This window comes from Oculina patagonica, chromosome 3, assembly GCF_052425735.1.
Source record: "Oculina patagonica isolate OP01 chromosome 3, crgOcupat, whole genome shotgun sequence".
Classification (NCBI taxonomy): Eukaryota; Metazoa; Cnidaria; class Anthozoa; order Scleractinia; family Oculinidae; genus Oculina; species Oculina patagonica.
The window spans coordinates 3,268,312-3,291,524 of record NC_135760.1 but is presented as its reverse complement, the minus strand read 5'-3'; the positions used below and the strand labels follow the sequence as shown (position 1 = coordinate 3,291,524).

The 23,213-nt window shown below is 38.6% G+C and overlaps 2 protein-coding genes across 2 annotated transcripts; one reads left to right on the top strand and one right to left on the bottom strand.

The window, feature by feature from the left end:
* Nucleotides 1-766: 766 nt before the first annotated feature.
* On the bottom strand, nt 767-11,955 carry LOC144646221 (mitogen-activated protein kinase 1-like). The gene is made up of 11 exons (XM_078505759.1): nt 11,815-11,955; nt 11,546-11,672; nt 11,274-11,329; nt 9,322-9,511; nt 8,823-9,027; nt 7,864-7,943; nt 6,803-6,881; nt 5,914-6,023; nt 5,501-5,567; nt 3,712-3,795; nt 767-3,154 (listed from the first exon to the last, which is right to left on the bottom strand). The coding sequence occupies exons 1-10, from the start codon at nt 11,919-11,921 to the stop codon at nt 3,740-3,742; spliced, it is 1,077 nt and encodes a 358-aa protein (XP_078361885.1). The 5' UTR covers nt 11,922-11,955; the 3' UTR covers nt 767-3,154; nt 3,712-3,739.
* A 9,034-nt stretch (nt 11,956-20,989) lies between these two features.
* LOC144645568 (5-hydroxytryptamine receptor 2C-like) lies at nt 20,990-22,757 on the top strand. The gene has a single exon (XM_078505145.1). The coding sequence runs from the start codon at nt 21,129-21,131 to the stop codon at nt 22,149-22,151; it is 1,023 nt and encodes a 340-aa protein (XP_078361271.1). The 5' UTR covers nt 20,990-21,128; the 3' UTR covers nt 22,152-22,757.
* The last annotated feature ends 456 nt before the right edge of the window (nt 22,758-23,213 follow it).

The window sequence follows — 23,213 nt, the reverse complement described above, 5'->3', positions numbered from 1 at the left end:
CTCATGGTTCCGATGAGGTTAAGTAGTACACGTGGGGACATGCCGCACACGTCGCTGCGACAAAATCATGTGTTGTTCACACCGAGGGGACGTGGAGCGGAACATGTAGCAGCAACAAAATCACAATGGTACACACGCAAGAAAATGTAGCGGGGACATGTCGTAGCGACGGCAGAGAGATGAGTCGAGAGTTCTCGTGCGCATGCCTGGTTGTGTAAATTTACTTCCGGTAGCCGTCCCTGATAGCCTCCTTCGCAGACGTTCTTACAACGTTCCAAGAACGTCTGCGTACGAGGCTATGTCGTTAAGGCCTAGGGATGCACGTACAAATAAGTCAGTCGGTGGGTCAAAAATGGATCAGTAAAAGAAGCTACTTGGTCACCAAAACAGTCCCCTGGCAACCTGTAGTGCTCTTGCGTGGGGATCAACTGTCCGGTGGTGTGCCAAAAAAATAATTTTCTCTCTTTTATCATAGTTAGTAGAGGGGGTTAGTAGAGTGTTCTTCGATTCATCTTCAGACTCCAGATCTCTAAAATCCGTCAATCATCTCCGTGAGGATCGCTGTCGTCCGCCATGTTTGTTTAAATGCTGTGCACGTCTTGTCACGTGACGTGTTGTTGACCTCAAACACGAACAATAGCCTCGTCCTTTGAAGTTTGCCGGTTTTCCCACCAGTCCCCTCTACTAACTATGCTTTTATCATCAAACCACTTCAACTGTGTGTATCGAAAGTTATTATCGTTTCTTACAATTATGAAACAAGGACTTTTGTCAATGACTTTTAATGTTTATTTCAACTCTCCTTTGTTACACCTACTAACTATGGTTACACAGTAAATTGCCCCTACATGAAACCATGATGTAACTCGATAGAAATTGAGTTGAGCTTTTTACAAAGTTGTCTTTATTTTTGTTATGCAGCTCCGTACAAAGATATCTCTACAAGCCGATTTTTGCCGCGTTTTGTTTTCATAAGAAGCTTGGATGGGCGCAGCACACGCTATAGACAAAGAAGGCTGAAAATCACTTGATATTTTTAATCAAACGGTCTCTGAATCAAGAATTAAATTAAACATTACCATTTTTTTTTTGGCTTTTATGAACTACAGTTGAATTAGTTGAAGGTTCTCTTACAAATATCTACTCTACTTTGAACAATATATAATTAGGATATAATTATTGAAATCTTATAATTGGAATTAGATTCTAATGAAGATAACTTTCCATGCTAAGAGTATTGGCACCTGGACTTTTTCAAGCTTTCAAAACTAGGAATTGTAACATAACAAGTGCAGGTTTCTTCAGATATGTCACATATAAAAAAGAAAACAAAAAAAATTATGAGCCTTGTTTTTCTGCGCCTTAAGGAAGCAAGTCTCAAAGAGGCACTGTGATAATATTTAAAGCTCAAAAAGGAAAACTAGGCATTGTGGATAATATTTTAAGAAAGAATAATGATTTCAATTTGTAGAACAGTACCCATATAATAGCAGTAAGGCATTAAGAAATACGGATGCCCAACAATGGCAAGGAAGGAAATAGATTTACAAAAGAAGCAATTTAAAAACGTTCAAACACAATTAGCCAAAGATCGCAATTGGAAAATAGGATGTCAGGAAATAATTACACATTAAATAATCTGGTAACGTAACCAAGACTTAAAACATGTTTGTACCATAATTTCTCATTATTCGTCTCCGCACATAAATTTCATATTAACCTTTTCACTTCCAACAGTGGCCAACTTAAAAAATTTGAAAAAAAGAAATAAATTTTAGCTTTGTTACAATATTAGAAAATTACAAACATGACCACATAAAGTACTGCTCAAAAACTCTCACTAATGGTCACACAACAAGGTTACGTCCACAGACTTAAAAGTTAGAACCACCTTGTAGAGTGCCCATAACAAACAGTACCACTTGAAAGTACTGCTCAGTAGCTTTCATTTGAATGGCGGCTTAGCAACACACAAGTGTTAGGTCCAAAGATATGAAATTTAGAACCACCCTGAACATTATAATAAACTGTGCCACGTGAAAGAACTGCTCAGGTGCTTTCATTTGAATGGTCACACATTAGGGTTACGCCTATAGAATGGAAAGTTAGAACCACCTTGTACAGCATAACAAACAGTAGCACATAAAAGTACTGCTCAGTAGATTTCATTTGAATAGTTACACATTAGGTCGTAATCCACAGACTTAGAAGTTACAACCACCACTTTGTTTAGCAAGACAAACAGTACCACATCAACAGCTTTCATTTGAATAGTCATACACTCATAAAAGGGTTGTCTCTGCGAGTGATTTTAAGGGATAAAGCAGTTGCAAAAGCTAGATCACAAATAAATTGAGACAATTTCAATAATAATATTGCATAATCAGTAACTTTATTGCCATGGCCTGCATGCTTGTGTCTATATTGATATTTTGATAAGAAATCAAATATAAATCATTGTGAGAGATGAAAGGGTCGACGTTCTGACAAGCCCTACTTACAAGCAAGGCAAAGAGCCGTTAAATATCTAAACTTAAAGCTCCTCTACGTATATAGAAATGTTTTCCACTCCAACCATTGAGGCCTTCCAAGGGGTGTAGCTGTGTCGCAATGTTGTATGTTTCTGAGAGCCCCCGTCGCCTAGCTAACAGCTGTAATTGTCGCTGTCGTTTTTACCCTATTTTGTTGCTGTTGCATTGTGTCGCTGTCGCATTTCAGTGCTATAATGATGTTGCTTGTCGCTGTTAAAATGTTCCAGTGTTGCCAGTATTTTAGTTCATGTAGCTTGTCGCTTTTGCCCCTTGGAAGGCCTCACTGTTGTTTGGGCTGTCACTCACATTGCATGGCATGACCGCAATAAGTGCTGCAAGACAGCCAATTTTTGAGTGAGGAATAATGAACAATACATATTAAAATGACCTTTACAGAGAGCTACAAAATTGAGGGAAAATCACTGTTTTTTTATTTTACAGAGATATGAATGTGAAGTTTCTGGCGAGAATAAGAGTAAACATATTATGATATTACTCTGTGCCAGACACTTCATAATCTTCATCAAAAACTATAAATTTTACAATACATGTGTTACTGTCCAAAGCCTTTTTCAGGATTTGTCAAATACACCTGTAGATGTACATGTTTATTGAGCATCCACCTAAATGGACAAGAAATAAACAGGAAAAACGTGTTATATACATGTACCTTCCATGATTTGTTTAGGTGCGGGGGAATAAGATTGATCAGGGGAACCCACAAAAAATTTATTATAGGCCATTAGTAATATTAATTTGTAGGACATATGTCCTTTCAAGTAAAAAAAAAATATATTAATTTACAGTCCTGTTATTATCAGCAAGTTGAGAATTAGATAGAAATAATTTGCATTTACATGGCGGTAGGTAAAACTGGGTCGTGCTCCCCAAGTACCACTGTGGAACAATAAGGATACTTGGTGAACAGTCAGGATCAACATTTTTTCTATATTCAACACAGGCCATTTTTGACCACCTCAGAACAACTAAAATACAATGCCTGTTTTGATGTTTTGACAGACAGAAAACCTCAGACCCAAAACAGGGTAAAATAGAATGCCTACAACTGAATACATCCGCCCCTGTATTTTCTATGGCAAGGTATACAACATGTACACATGCACTACGAGCATTTACTAATAAATAACAAAGCTGTGAAAATAGACATTTGTTAATTTACCTCCTCAAATATTATCTTCATCTGTGCTTTAGTGCAAGCCCATGGGTGACCCAGGGTAATGGGCAGTCTCATGAAAGATAAGTTCTAAAAACCACAGGAATAAATAGATGTTATTCATAGAAAGGCATTGCAAATGTTTTTTATAAAATTCCAGAATAATTCTGAGAAAAGGGTTTATTGCTGCCGGGCTCACATGTATGTATTTTTGGGAAAGTTTGTACTGGAATTATTTTTGCATCATTTTTCAATGGTTGGGCTTATTATTTTGGAAATGATTTTGCATCAAAAATATTTTAGTGCACATATGACAACAATGTACATGTATGATGAAGTTCAAACTGTGGTTGGGCAAAATGTCTGGACAACTTTTTTTTGCTTTCCAGTGCAAACACCAATGTTCTGCATTGACAACAGATTAGATTAGCAGGTTCACACATCGAGCAGTACTATAATAATTTTATCATTACATCTTCACCGCGCTTTAAATGTGTCTTTCTGAAATGGGCAATACCGCTGGAAATTGTAGTCTGAAGGCTCCATTTATTCCTTTGGGTATAAGTTTCGGTAGCTGCCGAAACTGTGTCGCACAACTTCGGTTTTATTCGTTTCTAAAAGTGAGATATTTTGGAGAAGCCGCCCAAGTGACTTCAAAAGAGTGTAACAATAGCGCAATTAACCTTACTTGAGCGAATGAAGTTGTGAACGTATCCTTTTGTTGTTGAGTTGTGATTGAACTTCCATAACCACTACAGACATTTTGCAGATTGAAGTCTTTCGCGATGTATTTTTCCTTTTATATTTATTAAAAAATAAAGAACTTGTTGAGAGCTTTAAAAAGAGATCTTGAACGAGCTATTTTGATCGTTGTAGGCGATTTTAGTTTTGTTTTACCTTGTAATGTGAAACCGTGCTGCACGCGCGCCAAGTTTTAAATTTTTCCCGACAATGTACTTACTAAATATAATCTTCGCTTAACAATATTGTGTGTCACGCCAAACTTTTATTTACGTTAAACAATTATTTAGTAATTGAAACGAACGCATTTGTTCAGTCTCGACGACTGAGTCGCTTAAATAAACGTGCTGTGTTGCATAATAATTCACTCGTCTAAATTCACTATAGTCACGCAAAAACCACGGCCATCGAATAAAATATTCCAAACTACATACAGTGATCATAGTTAGTAGCGGTCACCTCTACTAACTATGCAGTGATTAAAGGTTCCTGTTTAATTTGTATGTGGTGTTCCTTTTTTATACACAATTCCTTGCTTTGTTTGCATCAAAATTTTTCTTCGGTAAAAGAAAAATACTTTAGTGCGCGAGCTTCTTCTTCTTTGCGCGCGTCCACTCCTCTAAAACTTCTGCAGTTTTTAAGTAAATGAATTACATTTTCACGCATTGAAAGTGATAGAAAATAAAATCAGTCGACAGATTCCCAGGAGATATTTTTCAGTCTGTGAACAAAAGAAATACTTCTCACCTACATCAGATGTTGCGCTCTTCGCGATCTTCGGAAGCTTGCCGGCTTGTCGGCAAATACATCGGAATGAATAGGCAATGAGTTTAAACAATAGCTTGAATATATGAATGCTTAATAACCTCAAAATTTGAGGTACACATTTAAAGCGCGGTGGAGTTGTAATGTGATGTCCAACCTCACTTTTGTTTTGTCCGATCAAAATGGCGACTATTTGCAGCCCTGGACTCTCCTGTGCTTCATATCCCACAATGCAAAAAAAAAAAAAACATAACCTAAGCAGCACTATGTATATGTACATGTGCTATACCTTTCAGTTTTTCTTTGGGAAGGTCATCAAGCTCTGTTTCAAATCTAAATGGCTCTTCTGCAATAGGCTGCAAAAACAACATTGATTCATAAAATCATTATTCTCAGTTCAATGTTAAATCCCAATTTTCAATAATATTATTTTCAATAATATTATGATCCCAATTTTCAATAGTGTTATGTTGATTGCATTACATAACAAACTACAATTATTATAATGGGCAAAATGAATGAAATCTTTTGGTACAGATATCCACCATGGAGATTTTATTTTTTAGCACTAACCAGCTGAAACTAGCAGCACATGTTTCAAAAAAATAAAATCATAAAAAATTACCGGTAACTACTGACAGTTACATGTGATACGAAGATGCCCCTCAAGTGGGGAAAAAATGTCTATGAAGTGTGACGTACCTCATCTTGAGGGTCATAGTACTGCTCTAGATAAGGATGAGCCAGCGACTCTTCTATTGTGATTCTCTTATCAGGATTGAAGGCTAACATCTTTTCTAACAGGTCTAGAGCTGCCAACAAACAAATAATTTGGATGATGAGATCTACATTGTACAGTTACCATTCCAAGATGCAGAAAAGTCTAGACCGGTACACATCTGTACTACTGAGGAAATAAGTTTGACATACATTTAAAGGACGGGATCACGAAACTTATTAAAAGGCAAACAAGGAAGAAATCTGGATAAGGTGTAGCATGCAGCAGTATAACATCAGGGTAATTAAACTTTCCTGCATACATGCTCAGAGCCAAAGTAGAATTGGTGCATGTATCCAGGCTTAGGTTCAAGGAGTTTTCCAGGACTTTTAAAGGACTCAGATTCATTTTTCCAGGACTCTAAAATTTATATTAATCCTTTCACTCCCAAGATCTGAATATAATTTCTCCTTACTGTCTGTACATTTCTTATAATGTTATATTCCAGAACTTTCTAGGACGGTTGTCTTTTCTTTTGGACTTTCCAGTTCAGGAAAGTACCACAATAAAATTCCAGGACTTTCCAGGTTTTCCAAAACCCACAGGAACCCTGGGCTGGTACTTCAGCTGGTACATGAATCTCCATATTCATGAAGGTACAGGCTCAGTAAACTTCGCCATTGTACTAGCGTGTCCAAGCGTGGCGGTCAAAGCATTTGGGCAGAGGTTTTAGCAGCTTTCAGCGCAGCTTCGTCCAGCTTGGTCTTTGAGAGCAATAAATACCATATTGGTCTCAGAGGTGACTGCCCCTGCAGTCTCAGAGGTTGTTTGCGGAGGTTAGATTGAATGGTAAAAATTAATGCGTTCAATTACCTTTTGGATCAGCAGTGCTGAAGATCCGTTGCCAAGGAACCTTTGGCTTGAAAGTTAATGACTGAATATAACTACGAGCCTGTAAAAAACAACGTCATAATCAATAATTACTAAACGGTGGAATCCTGATTTCCTGAGCCATTGCTTTTTCAAACCTCCCGATGACTCCCTTCTCTTAGTAGAACACTGCCAGAAAAATATATTTTTACCCCTGATTCTCGAACTCCAAGGAAAAAGAAAATTGGTTCGAGAAATTGTAGCCTGTTTCAGGTGTTTGGTTTAAGTCGCAGAGCAGCGGGAAAAAAATTGACCAACCAGAGGGTATACTGGTCAGAATCTGGTAAAGCAGAACAAGCTTTTGATGAGAATGTTCACAGGCTTTCCCTTGCTTCCTCGACTCAGTCCCCTTGCCATTTTTTCCACTCGCTGTTCTTTGTGCTTATCCTGTTTTCCGTTCCACTCCTCAAATAACCAAATGCCTGGGATAGGCTTATTAAGAAATTGGGATTACAATGCATACTTGTACAATGTAGATCAGTCAATTGATACAGTAACTGTCATAGGTTCTTAAGGTTAAGATAAAAGGTGGATTTCCACTGACGCATGGTTTTTACGTGCATGAAAAATTTAGAGACAATGTATCAACAAATTACGTATTCGTTTCACATCAATCACATATTGTTTCTAAATTTTTTTACTCGTGTTTCAGGGTTTTCATTAAGAATTGCAATAACAGGAGAATAGTGTTAAGTAACCGGAGAACGATTTTTAAAGGTTTTGCATCTTAATAAAAAAAGCCACAACATCCTACGTAGTAGAAGGAGAATTCTCCGATCTCCGATGCCTTATGAACACCCTGATGTTAACATGTAAAAAATTATGCGTCAGTGGAAACCCACCTAATAAACTGACAAGAAAAAAATATGAGTCTGTTAATGAACTCGATCAGATGTTGATCAGATGTTGACATGCCAAGTATACATGTACATATGTGAGTATGTGTAGCCAGCCACAGAATACAAGAACACTATGTTCTGGTTAATTAGGAAGTGTTATTTCACCTTTTCATTCATGATGCACATCAAATCGTCATGTGATGGTGATCCCAAAATTCCCAAGATGTGGTTCAACTGATCCAAGTCTGTAAAAAACTTTTGTCAAGGGAATTAACAACTAATTTATTTAATATCAACTTATCTGAAATTATATCAACTCAACTCAAACTCCACAAAACATAAGCATTAAAAACACTTTAATACACAAGAAATTAAACCCTCAATTTACTTTTTATGCTGGGTTAGTGTTAATCGGCTTTTGAACAACCCAGTCCTAATGTAGATGTTGCAGTTCAATTTTAGCTTTTGGCACAATTTGGTGTTTTCATTTGTTCTGGTGTGTGGTAATATTATGATGGATATAAACAAAGGAAAAAACCAGAATGTAGTACCAAGGCTAACATTGAATCCCAACACACCAGGGATGTAAATAATAGGCAGAAGGCAGAAAAAATAACCACTTGAGGACTTGATTTTTCCTGTTAAAAGACTGTGTCTGGTTAGATATATCTTTTAGTGTGACCTAAATTTTTCGCCCCAGTGATCAACAAAATTTCGCCGTATGGAAATCTTAGCTACACCCTGCATACAATCAATCAATCTACCTTTTTTGATAAATTCAGCTACCAGTACCCTCAAAATAAATGAGATATTTATTTTTCTACTACTGTAACAGTTATAGCACTGATGTAATGTATATGAAATGATTCATATATGAACTGCGGATGTATATGAGTGATAAATGATCGTCGCAGTGAATTTCCAATTTAAGCAATTGGAATAAAGAAGAAGTTGGAAATTCACTGCGACGATCATTTATCACTCTCAGTTATAGCACTACAAACCATACAAAACAGTAATATGGGAAACAACAGAAATTACTGAACAGCATACACAATGTGCATTATAAATCAAATGGTGTTCGATGTGTACATTGTGTACATGTATATATCTATCAAGGATACAATGCTTTCCCGGAAACAGAGGGCGGTTAGATAACATCTCAGCAAGAATACAGCCCACGGACCAAATGTCAATTGCCTTGCTGTAACCCTTGGAGTTCAGCATGATTTCAGGGGCTCTGTACCACCGGGTTGCGACGTATTCAGTCAGAAATCCAGTATGATCATGATCAGGGTCTGCTACACGTGCCAAGCCAAAATCACAAATCTAAACAAAGATGGGAAAAACAATTTTAGGTAAATGTCAAAACTCTCCCTACCTTTTGACATTTTGTATGTATGTAGTAGTAGGCAGCAAAACAAGAGAAGAAGGCAGCAAGGGCCATGCCCCACTACCTGGTAGGGTCCTGAAGGGAAAGTTACAATTTGTGTGAGTGAACTAAGTGGCAAAATAATTGCAGTTGGCAAACTCAAGGTCCAATTTCCCAGCTAGCGAAAAGGAAAGATAATAATGATGATGATGTCATGTGAAAACAAAAAATAACATTGCATTAGACTGCACCTTAAGGTCACATGTTGTATTCAGCAGAAGATTGCTGGGTTTCAAATCCCGATGAAGCACATTTGCTGAGTGAATGTACTTCAGCCCTCGCAGTATTTGGTACAAAAAGTAGCAGATGTGGTCATTGCTTAGTTTCTGCGTCTTGAGTAGCTTGTACAGATCAGTCTCCATTAGGCTCTGAACAATATAGCTGAATAGCAAGTCAAGGAAAAAGAAGAGACTTTTTTTTATTGTCTATACTCCAGTTTCTGGCACAGCTGAAACCGTTTACAGTGAAACCTCGATATAACGAAGGGCCAAGGAACTGGCAAAATATGTTCGCTATAATGAGGTTTCGTTATTTCGAGGTTCTTTTCTATATATTTTACTATTACTGGGGTAAAGAATATTGTTTGTTTTATAGAGGACTTCGCTACATAGAGGTTCGTTACCTTAATCAAGGTTGTACTTAGACGTAATCATGGAGACATCCGTAAAGTTGAATTGGCTCTTTCAGGGGCAGGTTGTTGAAAGCCAGTAACACTAATCCAGGATTTAAAGTTTACCTACTGTAGGTTTAACTTCTCTGGTATAACAGAACGTTTCACTGCTAATATTTTGTGGAGTTTGAGAATTTTTTAGTTGTCGTCCAAAGTGGAAGTCAGAAAATATAAACTGAGACTGAAAAGTCATAAAGCTACATGTACGGTGTACAGGTATATCAAAATTCACTCTTATCCTGGGTTAGCTTAATCATGCTCAGGGTTGTCAGTGGGTTTTTGAGTAGCAGGTTCTATCCAAAAAGTAGGGGGCTACGAAACACTCAGAACTTGATAACACACACTTAGAACTGACCTACTAGTATTCCAAGTATTCAGAATAGCCGGTGAAATGCGCCGGTTGCCGGCTTATTTTGACAACCCTGGTCATGCTTTCAACTACTAGGCCGAACATGCATGTATGCCTGCGACAGTATCTCACACACATTTGGTTAGCTTTCAGAGGTACCATCCCTAGCACATGGTGGCCTTTTTTCAATACAATACATTGGTTACATTTTTACACAGACATTACAACATCTTAAAAATTTAAAGTTTTGAATTTAAAATAATTTTTTTTATCCTGAGAAAAACAGATAACATAATTATTGCCGCTTGTTTTAAACTATGCACTGGAAAGGAATGCAGTTTTTGAAAGGCCTACACTGAAATCATTGAACATTGTACAGTACAATGATTATATAGTAGACAGCCATGTCCATTTGAGGAACCTTCAAAACATTATAATGAATTTCAAATAAATAACTTTGCAGACAACAAACACAGAAAAAATAACACAATATTTTGAAATCACAGCAGTATAAACAACACGACTCGCTAGAATATCCCCTAATTAGAAACAATCCCGGCTCTATTTCGAAGAGGGCTTAAAACTAGGCAAAGCAATCGAATTATTGAGTATTTCTAAACAAATACTGATTAACCTAAAGATTTAAAGGGAATGCACTTGTGTTTTAAACAGAAATTTAAGACGCTAAGACCTAACAGCTGGTTAAATGCGGGTTTTACAACGGATAAAAACAATATGTGAAGCTGGTTATTTTGCCTGAATTTTGAAATTAGAAAATTCCGACGAATTAAAAAATACTTACAATAGATACAACAAAACTATGTACTGTACATAGGATAATAAAGCTTAAATTATGTCCTACTCGTTCAAATTGTCCACGAAATTTCGAGCTTTTTAACATGTCAACAATTAGCAGTGGATAAATTTATAAAGTGTGGGCGAGCGACGCTTTAAACATTTTTTGTCGCGTGCTCGGAAAGTCGATGGAGTGTTTGCTAATGTAAAGTAACCAATCGAATTTGGTATGGCATTGGAAATTCAAAAATTACAGAGCGGTTCTAAGAAAATGGTTCCTACTGTATGCATGTGTCTGTAATTCCTAGCGTGGTTCTCAAAAAGGATACACATCTTTCATGTCTTCAATGTTCGGAGCGCGGATTATGTCCATTATTCCAATGATCTGCAAGCAAAATGAGGAGAAAGGGCAAATTAGCAAGCATCCCAAACAAAATCGAACACATATACGAAACAGGGGACGTTAACGAGGGACAGTCGGTGAAAAACGTGTCAAAATAATTCCAAAACAGTCTACAAAGTTAATGGAATGTTCCCATATGCGTCACTTCGTTCTCAAGTGTCTGTCTAAGCGCTATGATAGCCAGTCTCTATTACTAACATTTTCGTGTTTAAATCGACGTAAAATCTTGATTTCTCGTAACGTTCGCTGACAATACGTCTGATGCTCGAAAGGACTGATTTTCTTGATGGCAACCCTCTGTCCCGTGGCGTTATCCAACGCAGAGCTGTGTATTCAAAAGAAAAAGAGCAAAGAACACAGAAGTTATTTGACTGAAAACTGCAAAAGCGAACACCGCAATCGAGCTGTAAACGGATTTGAACTTATTTGAATAAGGAAGCATCGAGGCTTGACAACACTCTACGTACCAAACCATTCCATAGGCTCCTTCCCCTATGTAACTAAGATTTGTATAACGAGGTCCTACGTCGAAAGCTTGCCCTCGAACAACCTCAGGCGGAGAAGGTGCCGCCATGTTTGAGATCAGCTTCCGTTTCGTCTACTGCACACCGTAACGAGGCTGACGCGCCCTGCAGTATAAGTCTGGAAAACCTTTCCCAGCATTCTGTGCAATTTTAATTAGATAGGCACGCAATGGCGTACAGACCAAATATTTTATCTAGTATGAACTGCGATTTTTACCAAAAATTCAAGCAATAGTGGCAAAAAAAGTTACCAAAAACCTTTATACCATAGTAACATTTTGAATACAGTTAAGAAGAAATTACCGAGACCTTAGCTTTGAATCTGACTCATAACATGGCTCCTTTTTCACATATTATTTTAAACGATATTCCACCCTTCTCTGCGGATGATCTATAATGTAGGCATCTGAAAAGGGCGACATTCACGCTCAAAATTCAACACAAGGAAAAAGCTACTAAAACTCCAGAGATAGCTCAATGCTCATACAATTGTATTTTTATTTTCTTTAAAGGGGCACTGTCACCAGTTTCACTTCAAAAACTCAAAGCCTAAAGACATATGGAAACTACGAATAGTGGTCCAATTTTTTTTAAAAAATCACCATGCTAGTGCACTTAAGCGATAAACAAGTGATATTATTGTGATGCCATCAGGAACTTTAGATCTAAACTTAAAAAAATCTGGCTGATCTTTTCAAGTTTTGTCCTTGTGGACTGGAAAAGCACCTAAAAATTGTTATGGCTCCCTTCTTCCTTCAACAACAATTTACTTTATATCTCCATCTTGATGCATTAGGTGCATTCCATGTAAGAAGTCGATCTATTCGCCAATTTTTGTACTTTTCACCGAAAAGCATTTAAATCCCCGTGACAGTGTCCCCTTAATGTTTCCTTTTGCTAAAATTTCGAAAGATTACTTAGACTAGATTCAACACAAAAATAGGACAGCTTATCAACGGTGGATGCGCCCTCCTGTTTACATATCCAAAACTACATCTGAGTGCCGCAAACAATATAACTGATGAACCGCAAGCAAATTTCCTTTTATTTTTTTGTGCAATGAAATTCTCCACCTCCTTGGCCCTTTGTGAATTCACACGCGGCTGGGAAAAGGACGAGAGGTTTCAATTGACACTTAACATCCACATAATCACCCACACAGCTATCAAAACCGGACAAGGAAGAGAGTTCGGGACGTATTGATATCTACGAGGTGATAGATGATGAGGCCGAACGTAGGAGTTCTGTTTTACAGATGGGCGATTAATAAATTTCGGCCCTTCAAAAAGAACGATATTTTTTACAAAGTCTGGGTAAAAACTGAGTTAACAGAAAAACAAGACCAGAGTCGGAAACGTAAACTGAGAAGCGTACACGTATAGCGCTACGATATAGTGAAAATCAATCCGACGGAGTAAAGTAGAGTTTCTGATTCCGCTTATGACTCCGTCGCTTATGATCGAGTGAAAACTAACTGATTGTCGCAAGCAGAAAGGAAGTCCTCTGAGGGCCTAATGGCCTAGCATTGTGATTGGTTTGTTTTTCCGCTCCAGCTTGCGACTTCATCAATCTAGTGTTCACCGGATCATATGCGACGGAGTCATACGCGGAATTAAAAAAAAATGGCGTTTTGAATCTTCCGGCTCCGATTTCGTCGAGCTTATAACTCCGCTATTGGGCTTAGACTTTCACTTGGTCTTAGGCGCTCTTACGCCTCCTTCCAATTCGCTAGTAAAAACTAGCCTGTTATTAAGATTCAAATAAAACAAGAACTATCATTTAAAAGTTTACGCGAAAGGTGATCCCACTCGAGCTCTCAAGACGGCGAAAACTCGCGTACTCGAAAGATAAGCCAGTTCTGAATTTAAGTCGTATGGTAAACAGTGATACCTCAAACGATCTAAATACAATTTTCTTAAAACTGGCAGCTTATGCAACGAAAATTGATTTAAACTACAGCAACTTTATTTTTTTCTAAAGCTTAAATATAAGGACAATCAATATGTTACTAATCATAAATTGCTTCTTTGTTACCCGTCTCGATAATAAATAGTGTTGAAATTAAATTGTTTCTGTGTTGAATAAAAAATTTTAATTGATTGAAATTTACGTCGAAGTAGTAGAGCAAAAATGTTGAAAGGACATTTTGAAGGAATTTTTTTGCAATAACGTTTCAGTTTGTGGAACATGAGAAAGATCGCCAAAATTGCAGAAATTAAAACCACAAAACAATTAATGGCGTAGATATTTTACGCCTACCTTCCACCCACGTAGCCGCTGTAGAGACAAGGCAAAGATGATTGCATTTACCGCGGTCAATTACTAAAGACACTTTTACCGGAGAAGGAAGTTTAATTTACTCTAACCCACACCTACGCAACCGGGCGGGATACCTTGAAAAAAAAATGTTAACTTATTCTAAGTTAGAAAGATTCCAAAAATTATAGTACAATTAGACAAAAATTATCTTACAATCCCTACTTGTTTTATGTTAATTTATACAGGATAATTAAAAGAATCTTTCAATTCGAACAACAAACAGGAACTTTAATTCCAAGTGATGACGCCTACGATGTAACAGCTGCGTTTTTTTATCCGTAATCAGAATGGACAGCTCGTAACCATAATGAACAGTTAAAGAAACCAACAGTTTTTATTGCATCAGCCCCTTCCAACTCGTGTAAGCTTCCCCCGACTAGTGACTCAGCCTGCGAAAAAGCTCCTTAGGGACGGACCATTATTTTTTTGGAGGGGAGGGGGATGAAAAATATTGAAAAAAATCGTTTGCAGGGCCTGGAAAGACAAAATAAATTGTTTGCAAAAACGATATCTATAACAAAAAATACAACGAATTTCGACAAAAATGTTTGCAGAGGTGCATAAACTAAAAAAAAAGTTTGCGAAGGAAAATTTTTCATTCCCCCCCTCCTAGAAAATAATGGTCCGTCTCTTAGCGAAGTATATTATAGAGAGATAAAATCGGCGAGCCGAGCGAGACCTGCGTGGTCTGGGACTCTGGGTAGGAAGATCTTCAAGAGAATCGAACGTGAGCACCTGTTCGCCTTTTTTTATTGTTTTTTTTTTTTTCATTAATTTTTATTTGGCTCGCTTTGTTCGTCGATTTTTTCCAAATCATACAATACTAAGGAGACTGTTCGCAGGTAGCCTGCGAACCCAGACGCATTCCTGGCTTTATATGTTAGGATACATATAAAAAATTAAGTGGACTTTTTATAATTAAGTGCTGTTTGGTAACACATTTTTCACAAAAAAAGTAAAAATAATAAGTAAATTTATGTGATGAATAAATACCTATAAAAGCGCAATTGTCATGATTTACTATCTAGGCAAGGGGGTGGGGGACCTAATAGAGGAGGGGAACTTCCAGGGGCCTTTCTTTAAAGAAGAAGGAGTGAGGGGGCTTTATAGAGCGTTTAGGTAGGTATGTGTGCATGTGGAACAACATTTTTTTCAAACGGCGCACATCGACTGACCTTATCTGTACACATTCAGGTGGTGTTATGTCACTGATTACAGCTCAACACACTCTGTAGACGCCGACAAATGACTGTGAAATCAGAAAGACAACAGAAAACCAGATAGATAATTCAAAACTGTTCTGTTGAGTGCCTCCTGTAAGTCTAGCCTCTACGTTCACGTCATAGGAGGTGGAAACAGACAAAGTAAGGGACAGCAATGAAGGCCTGCCTGGATCAACCCCAAAACGTGCTGGCCAACGGGGACCCTGGTGAAGCTGACTGGGCTAATCATCCAGTGAATTGAGCGATTAAAGAAACGGGTACAATGTTAACTACATCTAGTCTGGCTCCAGAAGAGGCCGCGAGAAGCCAGACGGCCGACACCTCTTTGACGATGAAAAGCAGGACTAGGATTGGGACATTGAATGTCCGAAACCTGTACGAAGCAGGAAGGGTCACTCAAGTGGCAAACGAGAAGCGCCAACATAAGATCGTGGTGCTTGCTTTCTGCGAAAGCAGGTGGAATGAAGCAGGTCAGGTAATACTGGCAACTGAAGAGCAGCTGGTTTACTCTGGGCGCGAAGGCAAACAACATGCGCACGTGGAAGAAGTCGCATTTATCATACACATATAAAAAAATAAAAAAATTTTTTTAAAGGGAAAAAAGTACACACTTAGCTGTGTACTTGTTAAGTGAGTCAGCAGCAAAGGCCTAATTGATTGAATGGAATCCAGTGTCACCAAGGATTATCACAGCAAGACTTAACTCCAAGGGCAGAAAGGTCACCGTTATAAATTGTTACGCCCCAACTAACACTGCAGCAGATCGATGACCAGAAATAAGAATATAAATGTTATAGCAGTCTCCAAGGTGTTTTAGATCACACACCTAGACGAGATATCAGAATTCCTTTAGGTGACTGTCAACGCTAAGATAGGTCCCGACAACACCAGCAAGGAAACGGTCATGTGGCGCCATGGGCTAGGCTGCATGATAGAAAATGGAAAACGGTTTTCCGATTTTTGTGCCTTCGATGGCCTAGTCCTTGGTGGAAGTATTTTCCTCCTCAAAGAGCAATTCACAAAGCCACATGGATCTCTCCAGATGGACGAACTTCGAATCAGATAGATAATATTACAATTGCCGAAAAACAGAGACCAAGTTTTTTAGATGTGAGAGTAAGAAAGAGGCAGACGTCGCCTCTGATCACCATCTTCTAATGGGAACCTTAAAGTAAAACGTAAGGCCCACCGTGATACTTCAGCTAGACCTCACTGTAAATACAACATCCACAAACCCAAATGTGATAAAGCAGCGAAGATGTCCAACTGCACGTACAGTAAAAAACATTCTCCAAACCATTCTCTTGAATTTGTGTATAACGATCTCCACAATCACTGTGCGGGATTAAAAAAGACGTTGCAAGAGTCATGCGACGAAGTTTTAGAAATAACGTGAGTTACTTTGTGGGAGAGTTACCGAATGGAATGGCTGTCCAAAGAAACTTGGTCTTTGAACACGCAGAGGGAAGGTCTTAAGGAGGAGATTAATGGGTGTAAAGAGCAGGCCCGAAAAACATCACTGTATTGGAAATTAAACAAGAATGTAAGGAAGAGTGCTAGAGAGGACAAGAAGGGGTTTTTCAACGCGCTTGCCACCAAAGCTGAAAGTGCAGCAGGGCAGCGAAACATGAAGAGGTTATACGATATACCCTGTAAATCGATGTAAAGAAAGAGAAGTAAAGAGATAATGCCAGTCAAGAACAAGGAAGGCATGACCATCTCTTCAGAGCCAGAGCAAAGAGCGAGATGGGCAGAGCATTTCCATGATATCTTAAACAGACCTCATCCTCCTCCTGTTATGCCAGACATCTTTAATACTGAAAGACCCCCACTAGATGTCAGCATCAACCCACAGCAGAGTTTGTTAGGGCCCTAAAGCGACTGAAGAGCGGGAAGGCAGCAGCACCAGACGGGTTCTCGCCTGGGGCACCCAAAATCAATCCCATTATCACAGCATAAATGTTACAACCACTTTTCTTTAAGATCTGGGAGGCAGAGAAAGTTCCAGCAAATGGACGCATGGTTATCTGGTGAAGCTTCTCAAAAGGGGGTATCTAGGACTTATGTGGAATTATTCTCCTTTCTATCCCCAGCAAGGTATTCTGTTGCATTATCCTTGAAAGGTTGAAAGATGTCCTGGACCATCAACTGCGATGTAATCAGGCAGGGTTTAGGAAAGAAAGATAAATCCTGCACTGACGTACCACATTGCTACTCTAAGGATAATCAGTGAACAATCAAACGAATGGCAGACTCCATTATACATGAACTTCATTGACTTTGCAACGGCTTTCGAAAGTGTTGATAGGAACGTCATCTGGTAACTCATGTAGCGCTATGAAATTCCATCAAAGTCCACTGAGCTAATCCAGGACCTTTACGCGTCCTCATCTTGTCAAGTCATCCACAACGGTAAACTGGCAGAAACTTCCGAAATGAGTATAGGCCTTCGTCAAGGCGGTTTGCTGTCCCCGATGATCCTCATCATGGCTGTCGACTGGATCATTAGGGGGGTGGAAGACAGGAATTCAATGAACACTAACAGCTAAACTCCATGATCTGGATTATGCTGATGAAACATGCCTACTAACTGCAACGTATGCAAGCCAAAACCAACAACTTGGCACAGATTGCAGAGAAGACCGGCCTCAGGGTAAGGAAAGAGAAAACCAAAGTGATGCGAACTAACAGGAAGCAGCGGGATAAAATCAAGTTGAATGGCAAGGATTCGGAAGTTGTCAAAAGTTTCACTTATCTAGGCTGTATCATCACAGTCACTAGAGGGACTGAGGAGAATGTGAAGTGCAGAAGAGGCAAAGCTAGAGTGGCCTATAAAATGCTAAGACTATTCTGTAATGCCTCGTCAATTTCCACCGAAACCAAGTTGCGCATCTTCACAACTACACTACATTACCAAGTACAGAAGTACCATTAACTAATTAATGTTAAAGCTGCGCTCCTCTATGGCTCATGATCAAAGCCTGGTAATTTACATGAAGCTCTATCAAATAAGCTACAATTCGTTGTTAACAATTGCCACAGAAAGAGGCATAAATAAATAAAATTCAGTTCAGTTCAGTTTCAGTTTTTTTAGATCCTCAAGATTCACTGGACAGAATAGATTAGCAACAATGAACTTGGGAGCAGGACATGACAAGAGAACATACCCATTGAGATAGCAAGACGGAAATGTGCTTGGATGGGCCACATATTGCGAAAACCTGGTACTGATACTACCAAGCAGGCTTTGAAGTGGAATCCGTAAAGTAAAGAAAGTTAGGAAGCCCTGCTAAGGCTAGGAGAAAAGGTCAACTTCGGAGAAAGAGTTGAAGAAGATGGCAGAGAAGATGGCAGCAAACAGAGTCTTCTGGCCCAGCATTGTTGACGGACGCCCTCTGCTCCACGAGGAGCCTGAAGTAATAAGCAAGTTAGTTTTGTTGAGTGCCCTTTTTTTGGCCTGACCGTGGAAAATTTGAATAGCTTTCTTGCCCACTTTCTGCCCCTCTGGGAGAACAGCTAGATCTTTCGAGTTCCTTTGGGCGAGGAAAGACAGAAGAGAAGAGCAAAAGGCGTTTTAATAGCTCTCTGAATAACAACGACTTCTATGATAACAAACGCGCAAAGTGACTGTCTATCTATTTTTATGCAAAATGCGAATTGACCGTTTTATATTTCTTGCAACGAGGTCTAGACCCCAGGCCCTGGTTACCACCCTCAGACTGTTGGTCATGAGTTGTTTTAATGGTGTGAACGCTTGCGCAGAAGAACGCTAGCTAGTCAGCTAGTCAAAGTTGGCAAAGCGCATTTTGTTGAGATAAGAACTCCATGAAATTTCCTCACTACTATACCCGAAATTCCTGTCCATATACACGATCGGGAATGATATAAACTTTACAATAAAGGCTTCAAACTTAAACAGTGCAGTGCAACACAATACCTTATATATACGCATGAGAAAATTGCGATTTAAAAGCGTTTCCTTATTTCTGAGTAAAAACATGATTTTTTCAAAAACCAGGGGACGAAAATTTACTTTTCTTTTAACCTGGCCTCTGAAGTCTGTATTCCATATAGTTCAGGCGTGAGGCCGCTCCTTTCTCATTGTTTACCTCTAGATCTCTTCCTCTATTAATTGCCCCTTTTGTATTGAAAAACATTACACCCTATATTTCAAACAATAACGGTAAAAAAACATACCCTTTAAGGACAGCAAGTGCTGCTTTCATTTATGTACGGGGGTGGGGTGCTATTCTTTGAGAAATATTACACAGAGAAGGCAAAAATTAAGCTATAGGAAAATAGATTTGCGATGATGAAAAGCGAAGCCATTACTTAATGAATATTAACGGAGGTAAAAATTCATCTCATAACAATCGTTGACAATTTAGAATTTTTGCATATCACAAATGTGCTGATCGATTTAAGTTTGTAAAACAGTCACACAATTTAAGTAAGAGAGATATATATAGCATCGTACACTCAGTTCACGAATGATAGTTGTTTAATTGAAGAGCACTTAGCCATTTGCAAAACTGACACCCTTCTGAAGATTAATGGAAAAAAATTAAAATGGCTGCCAAAAAAAATTACCACCCACATTTGTTATTTACACGTTTTTTTATTTTTTCACACAAACCAGCGAACCAAATATGGTATTTTATATACTGCATATGGTTCGGTTTTAGATTGATGTCAGTGATGTACTCACTTTAAAGAAAACAGAGTTCACAAGTGGACTTTGAATTAATATTGTTTGTCAAAGTAAGAATAGACATTATTTTATTCGGCGTCTCATATGATGAATGGTAATTGATATTTCGTGTTCACAACAACAGAAGACCGACGACGTCTAGCCTGTCTATGTAGATTCGAAACAGTTTGGCCTTGTTATCGTCCGAAATCAAAATACGGACTCCATAAAAGCCCTTTTTCCTGTAATAAACACAATGCACCTGTCGCGCGAACGTGTGTTGCGCAAATTTGAATTCAATCATGATTAGGCTACCTGGGCGGATCGTCGCACTTGCTATTACCAATAAATAGAATATGATAATATATCTCACTTGGCATAGAAACGAAGAAAAGTTTCGTCAGTTTAAGAAATTTGCACCGCACGGAGTGAAATGATCCAGTTTGTTTTCTAAACAGATACGTTTTTTTTTTAATTTAACGGAGGTAGTTTGTTTGCGTTACGACTGTTTTCAATTTTTGTTTACAATGGCAATTATTAAAACATTCAAGAAGACAAACATATTGGCGTTAATCCCATGCGTGTCGAAAATATACTTATTATAACTAAAAGTCGTGTTTAATGGTGATAGCCTGATGAACCATTTCATATTGCACGGAACTTATTTTATACTTTTTAACTAAAAAGACCAGCTCCATTAAGTTTTACTCAAGATCGATCGATATTTTGACTTTGCATGCGTTTATGGTGTTAACGTTTTTATTTTTATTTCAGTATTGTGCATGACAATATGATAATGTTAGCCTACGGAGATACTGTACCGTATAATTTATGCAAACCAACAGCACTTTGGAGCCGTGTGAAATTCCATATAATAATTGTTGGCATAAAATCACTGACAAACACTGCAGCTAAACAGTTTAATGTATTTTGACTGAAGGCGACGCATCTCGCACGAGGATCTTTGTTCGTTTGGAATTCCATTGACGCAAAATTTTTGAAGTTGGAACACTAGAATTATAAAGATGTTGTCGCCGTATGCAGTATTTTTTAACGACTACTGGTTCGATACGAGTCTGCCAAGTATAATCGTATACGCAGTCGTGTCGGCGTTCACCATTTTTTCAAACGTGCTTCTTTGCGTGTCTTATTGGAAGGATCCATTCCGCGAACTGAGGACTGCCCAGAACTACTATGTTCTTAACTTGGCCATCGCTGATCTTATCATGGGCGCTGTTTCAGAACCTCTTCTTGTTGTCACGTACTGGTATAACCACAACATTATATACTTTATTCATTATCTATTCGCCATCGTCTCTGGGTCTTGCTCATTATTGAACATAACGGCTCTCTCCGTAATCCGCTATTTCGCGGTGAAACAGCCCTTTCTAACTCAAAGCATTGTTAACAAACGCAGCGTGTTGATAAGTATTGGCATCATTTGGCTGATAGCTATTCACTATGCTGTGATTCCTTTGGTGGGATGGAGAGATAACATATTTCAGCTCTACTTGTACGGTTTGGCCTGCGTGATTCCATGCCTGGTGTTTATGGCCGCTTATTTCCTGGTGTACCGTGCGCTACGTCGCCATACAAACACGGTAAAGCGTCTTGGAGAAGGAAGAAGTTTGGCCCTCCAAAACGCGCTCCGTACAGAGAAAGCGGCCACGCGAACGGTTCTGCTGGTTCTTGTGGTGTTTCTTGCTTCGTGGGGTCCCTTTTTGACCATCGATTTTCTAATCGTTCAGTGCGTGAAGTGCAGAAACGAACAATTTCATCTCGCACGAGACATCACCCTTTCAGTGGTGTACTTCAGCAGCGGGATAAATCCCGTGATTTATGCGTGGCGCGTCAAGGTGTTCAGAAGAGCTTTTATGCGGGTGATGGGCATCGATGGAACTAAGCGTTCTTTGTGGAAAAGGGTGAAAAGTGGATGGGCCTCACGCTCGCTACCTGCCCTAAACAGGTCCAAGGCGGCAAGCTGGAACGTGGTAGATCCCAGCAGCAGTTCCATGGGACATGTTAATGAATCGATAGAACTTAGTTAAAAACAGAGTTGGTTATTTTCTGACCAAGAACACCTGCTCTGAAGTAAAACAAAAATTGGACAAACTCCCGTTGTAAAGCGCGCTGTTTTTTTTGTTCTCATTTAGGTAAAAACAATTGAATAAGGACAAAGCTATTCACATTTAGAGATAAATACACACAGCTTCTATTTTTTTCTTAGTATTCGCGTCTTCAGTTAGAAGAGATATGTAGCGTCAGATGTTCGATGCAGTACGTGTCAAATCGCTGCCCACATAATATTTGTTCAGTCTACTTGAGTCCTTTCAAGTGGCATCTTAGTTGCTGATGTAAAAAAAAAAATTAATCTTGACGTAACACCATGGCGGCGAAAACTAAACTAAACTAAAAAATAAAATAGCATGTGTAAAATAGGAAAACGACTATTAATTTTACTAGTCGCGCCAATTAACCTGACCACAGCGAATATGATTTAGTAAAAAAGAAAAGACGCACGCAAAAAACTAGTGTATAACACTGACAGCTCTCTAGATCGGATAAAAGTTGGCTACAAAAAGTTGACATCTCTTCGTACGCACAATCAATTTGCAGTCCCAATAATGGCACAAAAGAGTTTGAATCAGATGTTTTTCTGAACAGAAACCTGATAGAGCCAATAGAATGACCAATATTAATCGCTTGCGGCGACATTTGAAAGGAAAATGCCACGAATACAACCCTAAACTAACACATCTTAGCAGGATTCCGTTGGTGCAAACAAAGGATGACAAAAGGGAAGCGAAAAGAACTTGCTTTTTTAAAAATGGACCTGTAACCAGGTGGTTGATTCAAAGAAAAAAAACGTACTCTGGTTAAAAATTGAACTTGCTTTGTTGGCGCTAAGATGCTCGTGTAAAGCCATTAGTGATGGCTAAATATTTGCTGACGGAAAAGTGTTCTTAAGAAAGGGAGGGAGGCATTTTGACCTCAACAAGCAGCAAGCAATTACTATATTTACACTTTTTCATCTACTATTTAAATTCTATAAAATTTACGAATTCAAATGGCTCACGTTAAAACTATTGACAGCAAGAGAGGAATAATCC

Coding starts and splice junctions, on each gene's coding strand:
- LOC144645568 (XM_078505145.1), top strand. CDS start 21,129: ATGTTGTCGCCGTATGCAGTATTTTTTAACGACTACTGGTTCGATACG.
- LOC144646221 (XM_078505759.1), bottom strand. CDS start 11,921: ATGGCGGCACCTTCTCCGCCTGAGGTTGTTCGAGGGCAAGCTTTCGAC. Junction 11,673..11,814: donor GGAGCCTATGGAATGGTTTG/GTACGTAGAGTG, acceptor TTGAATACACAG/CTCTGCGTTGGATAACGCCA. Junction 11,330..11,545: donor GTCGATTTAAACACGAAAAT/GTTAGTAATAGA, acceptor TTTTGCTTGCAG/ATCATTGGAATAATGGACAT.